Here is a 12,128-nt window from a genome sequence, read left to right on the forward strand (position 1 = left end):
GGACACATAGCCAAAAGTGCACGGGGTCAGTCTAAGCCAGACCATCCACTGCCTCTGAGAGTCTGGCACTTGGGCAAGGGGAGTCCTGGTCAAACGGTGGGGTGGTTACTCACTGAAGTCCTTCTGGTCCCAGATGTATGCCCAGAATCCACTCATTCTGCCCAGCTGCAAGGCTGGAATCAGTTACAATTTATTGGGGCCCCAGAGATTCTTAGCATGAAACTTAACCCCCAGGACTTCTAAGTCATCATTGTAGGGTAAATGGTTTTTCAGGCTTTTCTGCCCTCCCACCATTAGGATTGCCCTGCCTGATGGGGCACCTGCAGTTGTTACATTGTAGCAAACTACCTTGTTTTACTTCTGTAGGCCATGGGAGGGGTATTTAGATAGTCACCAAGAGAAGTGGAAGCTGGAGAAGAGGCAGGAGAGAATGGGAGAAAGAAGCCAAAGAAGCCCAGAGTGAAAACTTGCCAGGGCTTGGAGGCCTGACAGCCTCCTGGCCCCCCAGACACCCTGCCTGCCAAGTACCTGGTTGCTACAATGCATGTAAAGCTCAATAAAAGCCTGAGAAAGCCACTGAGGGCTCGAAGACCCTTCCTTTACCAGTCTGCGGATCATAGAGAACCTGCTCAGTGCCTATCCTGCCACTACAGTCATGCAGGGCCAAAATGTCACTGTTGGTTCAGGACAACAGGGCCTTTAATTTCAGGGTCAGCAGCCCCTCTCCCTTTGGCCCAGTAGGGGGAAGGAGAGACAGGACACCAGGGCTGGGCTCTGAGGTCAAAGGGGAGGGGAAAGGGCCACCTCCCAGGCTCCATAGGTGGGTGGTTGACCCTAGACAGGAAGGTCCACCTTTGCAGCTTGGCTTCGGTGCGTAGACACCTAGCCTTTGAGGTCTGGAGATGGGGGGACACATTCTGTTTTGGGGAAAAGTTAGCAGCTGAGGCCTCAACTCCTGGCTGATCTGTGGCCACCTCAGACTCCAACTCCTCCCACCTCTACCCTCTGTGCTCCAGAACATGGAGTCCAAGGCCTGGGCCACTCCGCCTGGTGCATGGGCTCCTGGTGCCTGAGACTGGTGTCCCAGGGCTGAGGTCTGTGAGCTGAGATGGACTCAGACTGGGCTATGCGGTCCCAGCACAGGAAGGGGCTCTGGAATCAAGGGTCAGGGCCCAGGGCTGCCCCCTGCAGGTGGCCCAGGCCTTGTGTTCCCCCTTTCTGGGCTCCTTGATACTCCCTGTGACCCCAGCATAAGGGGGGCCTGCTCTGGAAGAAGGGAAACCCACTTTATCTTCTTTTCCCTTTCTTCCCTGTGTGCTTAAATATTACCATACATCTAAATATGGAAAATTCTTTAAACTTAAGTATAGTTTCCCAGCCAATTAAACAGCTGACCCCTAATAGTTACCATGTAGGCGAAAATAGACTCTCTCAGCCCCAGCCAGAGCCTCTGGGCCTGTCCCACACAGACTATCCCTCCCACCCAGGTGCCCAGTAAGCTGACCCTCCCCTGGTCCATCCTTTCTGGGTCCTTTCCCCTGACTCCTGTTGGCCACTGTCCCTTATTTCTCCTATTTCTTCCCTCTCTGTCCTCCTCTAGGAGACTCAGCCCTGCCTTGCCCATGACCCTGGGGGTCTCTCCTGCCCCTCTTCTAGCCCAACCTAGGGATGGGGAGTTTAGAGTTGATTCCCTGGAGAAGATACCTCCATCTCTGGAACTGAAGGGTTAGGAAAGGAATGGGGGTTGGGCAAGACACATTGCTTATGGTCTGTCTGCTCTGAGTTAATTTTCCAGCCCAAGCACACGTCTGGAGGCTGCAGGGAGCAGCGCTACCTGAACCAGCCTCAGCACAGGGGGACGAGCCCGAGGACAGGTGTCTAGGAGGGTGATAAGGAGCTCCGGGGGCTGCACATCATGGGGTCCTGGCAGCAGTGAAGGCCTGCTCACTGCCCAACTGTCTGTGTTCATCTCACTATAAAAAGGCAGCTGGAAATGAAATGGGAAGGCGGTTTCTTTAGGGTGTTAACCCCTGTCATCAGATTGCCGCTGTCTGATTAAAACACAACTTAAAAATTCAGTTCCTGGGCCTCCCCTGGTGGTGCAGGTGGTTGAGCGCCATGCTGTGAAGCTGTCTGCAGCCTCTGCAGTGCCAGTTCAATCCCGGCCGACCAGCGACGATCCCACATGGCGCAGCAGACCTTTCCTGTCTCGCCCACTGCTCCCCTCAGCAGGGTATTTCATCAGTCTGCCTGTTCTGTTCCCGCTCTGTCTCTGGTGAATCCTCTCACCCTCCCGCGCATCTGGCCTGTACCCCAGTTCTTATATAAATAAATAAATAAATAAATAAATAAATAAATAAATAAATAAATAAATCTTTTTTAAAAAATTCAATTCCTGTCTCTGTGTTATTGGCATTGGGTGGTGACAGTTGGCCCGAGCTCTGGTCTTCAAAATCAGCAGCAGGAACATGTGACAGGGCCTCTTGGTCAAGGCGTCATCCCAAGAGCCTGAGGAGACCTGGTATGTTTGTGGGGCCCACCCTGGTGCTGGTATTAGCTGTTATGGCCTGGGGATCTACTCCTGCCTGATCCAAAGTCTGTGGTTATTAATGGGGAGGGATCATCATGTCAGCGTGTATTTGGCGAAAACAATTTAGATACTGAACCTGACTCTTAACCAGGGCTCCCCATTGTGTGCACAATTCTGTTCCTCTATGTTCTAGGTCTTGTGTTCGACCATGTGACCACGGGGGGGCGCTGGGGTGCTTTCCTAGTCTCTGCAGCCAGGGGAGAGGCTGGGTGTGTGTGACTCTGGCTGAGAGGGTGAGCTGGGGCTGAGCATCACTGGGGGGAGGGGGTGACGATGCCCTGTGAGCAGCCCTAGCATCAGGCTGGGGTGGAGGAGTTGGGGAGAGGAGAGGAGGCTCTGGAGCTGCCCTGTGTCTGAGGCGCCATCTTCTCTCCCCACAGCCTCTCTCTGCAGCCCCTTGATGACCACACCCTGGAGACTGCAAAGCAGATGCTTTTCCCTTCCACTCCCTGTGCCTTTCCTGAGGGTTATTTTATTTTATTTTTTTAATTGAAGTAAAACTGGTTTACAGTACTGTGTACAATTTAGGGGAATAGTTTCTCATCTCTTTGGATCTATGTTACCACACCACCCCCTACACCACAGCACCCTAAGTCCTTCACAAGAGTCCACTGTGCCTCCCGCCACTCTGCTCTCACCCCCTCTACCCTTCTAATAGCCTCATTTCTGCAGTCAAGTGTCTAAGGTTTGTTTTGGTTTGTTTTTTTCTGATCCCCTATTTTTGGTTTCTTGATATTTTGCATATGAGTTAAATCATCTGATACATGATTTTTTCCTTCTGACTTGTTTTACTTAGCCTAATCCCCTCCAGTTCCATCCATGGTGTTGCAAATGGCAAGATTTCATCTCTTTTTATAATGAATAATATCCCACTGAGTATACATGCCACATCTTCTTACCCTGCTCCTCTGCCTTTGGGCACTTAGGTTGTTCCCATAACTCGGCTACTGTTCAGGGTGCTGCAGTGAGCACAGGATGCGTGCGTCTTTTCAAGTTGGTGTTTTTGTATCTTTGGCTAAATAGCAAAGGGTGGCATTGCTGGATATTATGCTCTATCATTTTTAATGTTTTGAGAAGCCTGAACATTATTTTCCACAGGGATTGGATCAGTCTACATTCCTGAGGGCTGTTTTTCAAAATAAACGTTGTTATTTTAGGGTCATTTATAATTTACAGAAAACCTGTAAAATTATCACAGAATTCCTGTAATTCCCACACACATATCCCCTGTTGTTAATCACTATCACTTTCATGATGAATAGGGCCTGGGAGCCTGGGGACTCCTGGGGAGTCTCTCAGTTCTTTTGTAGTTAGACAGAAAAGCAAGAAGGTTACTGACAGTTACTAAGGATAGGAAAGCTCTCTGAGCAGAAAGGAGTCAGTAGTAATCCCCAGGGGGTTACTACTGAGGGCCTAAAAGCAGGAGTTTATAAGGGTATAGTGGGCAAGGAGTGGGGGTGTTTGGCCACTGGGTGTCTCCATGTTGTGTGTCTTGCTGATTGGTTGGAGTCCATGGGTCTCCTAGGTCACTGAGGTCCACTGAATTGTCCACGTTCCTGGCCTGTCTTCCCAGAACCGGCTTTGGTCTGTGGCCTGAGCGTCCTGTCATTGTCGTGTCCTGCACATTCCATTGTTAACTGGGTTGGTGGCCCCTGATGCCCATCGATGGTTTCCCATTTAGTTCGATAAATGAGTTTGAGACATCTGGGCTTGGAGGAGCCCCTCCGAGTTCCCACTGATTGTTCAGATTGAGAAATGGGCTTGAGCCTTGGGGCCCTGCTCCTAACTCCCTGTTTGTTCCTATTTCCTAACTTCCTCATTCAGTGTTTGCACAGCTAATGACATGATATTGATATTATTACTAAACTCCACACTTATTTGGATGTCATTAGTGTGTTCCAGGCTCCCATCCTGATACCACATTAAGTCCCAGTCGTGTCTCCTGAGGCTCCTCTGGCTGAGTCAGTCTCTCAGACTCTCCTTGGTTTTGATGATCTTGGCATTTAGGGGAGCGCTGCTCAGGTGTGTTGTAGAAGGGCCCTCAAGTTGAGTTTGGTTGACTGGGGTGATGGGGTTGGGGAAAAAAACAGAAACATAAAGGGCCCTTCTCAGCACAGCGCCCTGGAGAGTCACCTGCACCTGCTCCTCACTGGCGATGTCACTTCCCCCCCCACCTCCCCACCCCTCCACACCCCCCTCCCACCCCCGGCTGAGGCCGGGTCTCCACTTCCTCCCTGGGAAGATCTTTCTTTCCTGTGTCCCTTTCCACACAGCAGTTGTTGGAAGGCGTCACCATGTGGAGCCCACGCTTAAGGGGTGCTCGGCTGTAAACATTTGTGTGCAGGTTTTGTGTAAACAAAAGTTCTCAAGTGAGTTGGGTGACTAACCAGGAAGGTGATCAGCAGGTTTTAGGGTAAATCTGTGTTTCACTTAATAAGAAATTGAAATTGCCAAATCTCTTCCATAGTGACTGTGCTATTTTTCATTTCTCCTGGCATTGAATGGGGGTCCCTGTTGCTCCTCATCCTGCTCAGCACAGTATGCCATACCCCCTTACCTGAGGTTTCACTTTCTAAGGCTTCATTTTCCTGCAATTAACCTAGATTCAAAGTCGTAATAAGATATTTAGAGAGAGATCACATTCACACATTTATTACAGTACAGTATAGTCTGTTGTGATTTTGATTGTCCTGTTTTAATATGTTATTGTTATTAATCACAGTGTGTCTAATTTATAAAGTAAACGTATCAGATGTATGTGTGTACAGGGAAAGCTTCATGTTTACAGGACTCCATACTATAGGTGGTTCAGGCATCCACTGGGGGTCTTGGAATACATCCCACATGGATAAAGGGGGGCTGCTGTACTAGTATTTGGATTTAGGCCAAATTATAGGTGTGGATTGCGTGTCCTAGTTGCTTTGACTTGCACTTGCATTTATGTATGTCTTTCGACATATTGAGTATCTGTTCATATGCCTAGTTGCCACCATATAGCTTCCTTGGAAACTGCTCAGCATTTTGCTCAACTTTTAAAAAGTTATTTGTTCCTTGTTGAATTTTAAGGGTTCCATGCATATTCTAAAACATGTATTATATCAGAGTTGCGTCTTGCAAATATTTTCTCCTGGTCTGTGGCCCAAGCTCTTTTATAGACCTAACACTCACATCAATGTATAGACTTTTCTGGGAAGAGAAATGAGGAGTTGCTAACTGCAGTGGGTTCAGAGTAGAGGAGACTTGGTTGACCAGAGGATGATGTGACTTATGTATTTGTGTATGTTCTAGAGTACTTATGAATCCTCTCTGTGTGCATGAATAGCAAATATCAGTTATTATGAAAATCATTTAGTATCAAAAATAAGTCACACTGCAATCCTGACACTATGAAACAGTTGGCAGATCAGCCTCAGTCACGTGTTCTCAGGCTCTGACCCTCTGCCCTAGGACCGGCCATCTTGTCACTGCACTATTTTGCCTTAGAATTTCCACCTGGCAAAGGTGGCTGGATGGGTGGACACACCTTCCTACAGAAAATATTAAAAATGCAATGTGAAATGCCAAAAGCATCAGAATTTACAATATAGTAATAAATGGTCACACCCAGAAGAGAAGGGCGAGACCCTGCGCGGGCTCCACAGAGAGCAGCGTCCTGAGGAGGAGGAAGGGCTGTGAGGGCCCCGCCCAGAGCAGACACAGAGCCCAGCCCCTCAGCTCTGCGCTGAGCCTGACGACCACCTGCCACCCCTTTCCTTTCAAAATTTAGGAAGACCTGGTTTATTCTGGCTATGATGTGTCTGTGTGTGTGTGTGTATAAAATGTGTGTTCACTATACAAAATACAAAATGGGAAAAAGCATATTCAGACCAGGAAGTAGTAAAAAAAAACACTGTCAGTTGTTAACAATGAGAAACAGAAAAGTATTAAAATGAGGCCACAAGTTTACTGCTGGGAATTCCCAATCTTCCCAGTTTCACTTCTCACAACCTGTGTGGGGTCTTCCTTCCTGGATACTGGTGACTCACCCCAGTTCTCACTCCCCATTGCCTGGAGGTCTCCAGAGCAGCCAATCAGCAGCTCCGAGGCACCGGTTACAAATTCTCCACTGACCAGTCTGGACTCAGGGTCTCCCCAGACCCAAGAGCACCTGTCATGAGGCCCCCACCCTTCCTGCAGCTGCTCTCCTGGGCCCTGGCACTGAGGGAGACCTGGGCAGGTGAGCTCAGGAGGGAAAAGGCCACTGAGGAGGGGGAACTGGAGGAACCCCGGCGGGGGCGCAGGACCCTGGGAAAGGCGCGTCCCCGCCATTGCTGACCCTGTTGTCCCCCGTGACCCCACCCTGCACTAGCCCTCTTTCTGTCCCTGCCAGCCTCCCGCCTCCTTTCGCCGCCCCTGAGTCTCCAGCCTCCTCATCCGCTGCCCCATTTCAATCTCAGGAGCCCCCTCGCCCCCTCCCCTCTAATCCCATCTCCCCGGGACCTCCCAGGTAGGAGGGTCAGCCCGTGTCTCCCCTCCCGCCCCCAGGCTCCCACTCCATGAAGTATTTCCTCTCCGCGATGTCCCGGCCGGGCCTCGGGGAGCCCCGGTACGTGGAGGTGGGCTACGTGGACGACACGCAGTTCGTGCGGTTCGACAGCGACGCGGCGAGTCCGAGGATGGAGCCGCGGGCGCCCTGGATGGAGCTGGAGGGGCCGGAGTACTGGGAGGAGGAGACGCGGAGAGCAAAGGGCGCCGCACAGACGTTCCGAGAGAACCTGCGCGCCCTGCGCGGCTACTACAACCAGAGCGCGGCCGGTGAGCGGGGCGGGCCCGGGGCGCTCACGACCCCACCCCCGCGGGCGGGCGGGGATCCCAGACCCCGGCCCCAGCGTCCCCCGAGGCAGGGGGACCCGCCGGACCCTCGACCCGGGACGAGCCCCGGGACGTTCCCCGCGAGGTTCCCGCGTCAGTTTCGGTTTATTCCCGGTGGGGCGGGCGGGATGACTGCGGGGTGACGGGGCGGGGACAGGCTCTCACACCTTCCAGCAGATGTCTGGCTGTGACGTGGGGCCCGACGGGCGCCTCCTCCGCGGGTACAGTCAGTGGGCCTACGACGGCGCCGATTACCTGGCCCTCAACGAGGACCTGCGCTCCTGGACCGCGGCGGACACGGCCGCTCAGCTCACCCGGCGCGAGTGGGAGGCGCTCAGAAATGCGGATCACCTGAGGAACTACCTGGAGGGCAGGTGCGTGCAGTGGCTGCGCAGTTACCTGGACATGGGGAAGGAGACGCTGCAGCGCTCAGGTAAGAGGGGCCGCGGATCTCCCAACCCCCCTCAGGCCAGCACCGCGGGGAGGGTGGAGTCAGGGTCACAGCAGCGCCCCCTCTCTGGTCAGGGGGGAGGAGCCTCCTGGGTTTCCTGACTCCCCAGAGGACCCCACTTCTCCTCAGAACAGTTAAGGAATCCAGTCTCTCCTGAGTCTGAGGGGACACCAGCCCTGAAATCACCCTTCACCGGATCCTTTTGACCCGCAGCCCTCTTGGGAATCATCAGTGTTTCCCTCAGGGTCTTGTTACAGATCAGAGGGCATTTTTGTGATCTGACTCCTGCTTTTCTGAGGAGTCAGAGATCTGTCCCCAAAAGTCTCTGCTCTTCTCCTTAGTAAACTGCGATCTCCTATCTAGAGCTGTCCGCCCTAATTCTAGAACTTTCTAAGGAATAAGAGATTATTCTAGACTCCCCAGACAGGCCTGATTTATAGATTTTGTTCTTCCTCTTCTAAACCATTGCCTTGTCCATTCTGAGAATGGTCACAGGAGGGTTTTTCAGGTCCATGAGGAAAAAGTCAAAGTGTGAAAATTCTCATCCTTCTCTTCAGATCCCCCAAAGACACAGGTGACCCACCACCCCACCTCTCACCAGAAGGTCACCCTGAGGTGCTGGGCCCTGGGCTTCTACCCTGCGGACATCACCCTGACCTGGCAGCGAGATGGGGAGGACCTGACCCAGGACACAGAGCTGGGGGAGACCAGGCCTGGGGGGGACGGAACCTTCCAGAAGTGGGCAGCTGTGGAGGTGCCTTCTGGAGAGGAGCAGAGATACACGTGCCATGTGCAGCATGAGGGCCTGCAGGAGCCCAGAGTCCTGACTTGGGGTAAGAAGGGAATGTGGGCACAGAATTTCTCAGGGGCATCAAGACCCTTCTGGAGACCTTCAGAGCATCAGACGGAAGCCTCGGGCTCAGGGTCTCACCTTCCTGTCCCTTCACTTCCAGTGCCACCTTCTCAGCCCACCGTCCCTACTGACTCCACTAACCCCACCGTGGGCATCATTGCTGGCCTCGTTCTCCTTGGAGCTGTGCTCACTGGAGCTGCGGTGGCTGCAGCTGTGATGTGGAGGAAGAAGCACTCAGGTAGGGAAGGGAGTGGGGGATCTTGTCTAGTGGGGGCTTTCAGGCCACAGGGAGAACTTGCCCTACTTGGTAATGGGAGGTACCATCCACACATGTGTGTTCCCTAGTCTGGAGCTGATTGCTCACCCTCTTTTGTGAAGCATTTTTGAAAATGAATCAAAGATTGTTCACCTTGATAATTCTGGTGATGGGGCCCTGATTCCAGCAAAGGGCAGAGGGAAAGGTCCCTGTTGAGGGCAGACCCAGGAGGCAGTTGGTCCAGTCCCCTCTCATCTCCTTTCTTCATATTTCCTGATGCTGCCCTAAGTGTCCAGTCACAGTTCTGGAAACTTCCCTGTGGTCCAGACTTGGGGATTCCTTTAGAACCTCATGGCCTGACTCCTCCCTGGTCTCACATGCTGTTTCTTCCCACAGGAGAACAAGGAGGAAGCTACACTCAGGCTGCAGGTAAATGTGGATCAGGGGGTTGGCCCCTGAGCCCCTGGGGACAATGTAAATGGAGCCCATGAGGGGGGTCACCCTCATCAGTCCCTCCTGTGGCCTCATCTCTGTGGCTCTGAACAGGTTCTGTTTTGTTCTCCTGCAGGCAGCGACAGTGCCCAGTGCTCTGAGGAGTCTGACAGCCTCTAAAGGTGAGACCCTGGAGGCCTGTGGTGGGAGGGGTTGGGGCAGAGAGGATGGGACCAGGTGATGGGGAAGCTGTGAGAGGGACATTCTGAGGATGCGGTGAATTATGGAGAATGTCCACGCTTATGTGTGTTTCTTTGAAATTTCTTATGATCCTTTTCCTTCACAGTGTAAGCCAGCTGCCTGGTCGGGGCTGAGTGATGCCGGATATTTTCTCACCCCCACTTTGTAGCTTCAAGATCTGCTGGTTTCCTTTGCTGCAAAAGGGCATCAGAATGTGTCTCTGTTCTTATGAGATAATGCAAGGAGGTGGGGAGACTGGCCCAGCCCTGCCCACCAGGCCCCTCCCCACACTGACCTGTGTCTTTCCCTAATGATTTTCCTACTGCAGCAGAAGCAGCTTAGTCTGTGTCTACCCATCATTGTGTTTTCTTCAAGAATAGTAACTACTTCCCCCTTGAAATAATAACCTGAAATTACTTTTTGTAAGCTTGCCTGATGGGTTTGGTGGGCTAATAAAAATGATTCCTAAAATTTGAGATGAAATAAATGGGAAACCTTCCAGAACCACGTGTTTGCTGTGCTGAGTCTGTGCAGGTGGGGGCGGGAGAGGCTGTGAGGAGCCGAGGGAGACGGGGCCTGTGTCCAGTTGGTGCTCAGTGCGTCGTGGGCTTTGACGTGGTCACTCCTCAGGGGTCATCTCTCTGCTCCTTTGTCCTTATCCTTCAGGAGCACTTGTCCCAGCAGGGCCTGTGATCACAGGGACTCAGACCCCACCTGGGCCTGTCCTGTCTCCAGGATGTGGGTGGAGACTGCGTGTAGCCGGGTCAGCTCAGGCTCAGCTCAGGGTCTAGCCTTTCTATGTATTTTGCTGCTTTGGGTTTTTGTTTGTTTGGTTGGTTTTTGCCTTTATGCCTATTCTTTTAGAGACCAGGCCTCATGTCCTCTTGGTCCTTGTCTCTGACAGCAGCAGGAGCATCTGTCATTGTCCTCACAAGGACCAGGGTGTCCCCTGCACACAGGAGTCTGGTGAGATGGATTTCCAGACTCATCTGATTTTTGGCCTCATTTTACGACTTTTCTGGATGATTCTTTACATCTTCTCCAACAAAATCCTGGTATTATTAGAGAGGAGGATTTGATAATTTCCTGATGGATTTAGATAAGTTTCTGATTTCTATTGTTCTCTCCAGCTTCTCCCTGTAACCCTGTCCTTAAATGCAGTAACCCTAGTGCTGGTACTAACCAGGACCTATGAAATGATTCTATCAATTCATAGTTGGCTGAAAAATAGGACTTATAAGCCTAGGAACTTGGTCCTCCCTGGTAGCACAGGGGTTAAGTCTCAGCGCCATCACTTCTACACCCCGAGTTTGATCCCTAGAGTTTGATCCCTAGCCAGGGAGCTAACCTACACATGGCACAGTAGACCTCTCCTGTTTTGCCTCTGCTCCCCTCAGCAGTGTATTTCAGTAAATCCACCTATTCTGCTCCCCACTCTTGTCTCTGGTGAATCCTCTCACCAACTGCATCCCTGCACTTCTGACCTACGTCTCATTTCTTCTATGCAAAAATAAATTAAAAAAAAAAACCCAAACCTAGGAATCTCTTTTCAAAAGAAATACACCGGTGTAATGTGCCACATTAGTAAAGACACTGTCTCTAGAACAGGGAGGTGCTCTACACTGACGACACAACTGATAACCAGATGTGTGACTGACTGTTTTTGCATCTAGGAAGCCTCAATGAACTAAAAACATTCACAACTTGTGGCCTGTGGGGAGTGTGTCCTAGTGAGGAGGGGAGACTGGGGACTGTGTGACAGCAGATCAGACAGTCAACCACGCGTGTCTGGTTAGAAGTGGGTAAAGGGGGGCCTCCCCGGTGGCGCAGTGGTTGAGCGCTGGTTTGCGAAGCTGCCCGCGGCCTCTGCGGCGCCGGTTCGATCCCCGGCTGCTCCCCGGCCACCAGAGGAGGGTCCCACATGGCGCGCAGACCTCTCCTGCCGCCCGCTGCTCCCCTCAGCAGTGTACTTCGGTCCTTCTGCCTGCTCTGCACCCCGCTCTGGCTCTGGTGAATTCTCTCACCCTCCCGCGCTTCTGACTGTACCCAGTGCATGTATAAGCAAAACGAACAAATAAAATAAATAAATAAAAACATGCCTCTATAAAAAAAAAAAAAAAAAGAAGTGGGTAAAGGATGGGGAGGGTGACCAGAGTCAGTGTGTGGGGACAGGATGGTTTTCTTCCCAGCTTGGTCAGTGTGGGTCTCACTGAAGTGATCGTTGAGAAAAAGTCTGATGGACACGTTGCCCACAAGGATGTGATGTGCAGGGAAGTTCAGTCCAGACAGGAGAAACTCCAATGCAGATATCTGAGCAGGAATGTCTGTGTGACTGACATGAGCAGGAGGCCAAGGGCTGGAGCAGAGGCCAACTGAGATGGGATCTGTATGCACTCAGATCATTCAGCCTGAGGATATTGGGAGGGTTTGACTCTCTGAGTAAGATGTGGGGTGA

General features: G+C 51.9%; 1 protein-coding gene across 1 annotated transcript in view; it reads left to right on the forward strand.

Annotated features, from left to right (window-relative positions):
• LOC311188219 (patr class I histocompatibility antigen, A-126 alpha chain-like) overlaps nucleotides 1–9,613 on the forward strand; it is a gene marked incomplete at both ends in the record, with an annotated part of 330,968 nt that extends 321,355 nt beyond the window's left edge. The window contains 6 exons of the mRNA XM_084259370.1: nucleotides 7,115–7,384; nucleotides 7,599–7,874; nucleotides 8,450–8,725; nucleotides 8,846–8,983; nucleotides 9,398–9,430; nucleotides 9,570–9,613. Coding sequence (XP_084115496.1) covers nucleotides 7,115–7,384; nucleotides 7,599–7,874; nucleotides 8,450–8,725; nucleotides 8,846–8,983; nucleotides 9,398–9,430; nucleotides 9,570–9,613 — 1,037 coding nt within the window. The remainder of the gene's footprint in view (nucleotides 1–7,114; nucleotides 7,385–7,598; nucleotides 7,875–8,449; nucleotides 8,726–8,845; nucleotides 8,984–9,397; nucleotides 9,431–9,569) is intronic.
• Nucleotides 9,614–12,128: the final 2,515 nt, after the last annotated feature.

This window comes from Talpa europaea (assembly GCF_964194135.1).
Source record: "Talpa europaea genome assembly, chromosome: 2".
NCBI classification, from domain to species: domain Eukaryota; kingdom Metazoa; phylum Chordata; class Mammalia; order Eulipotyphla; family Talpidae; genus Talpa; species Talpa europaea.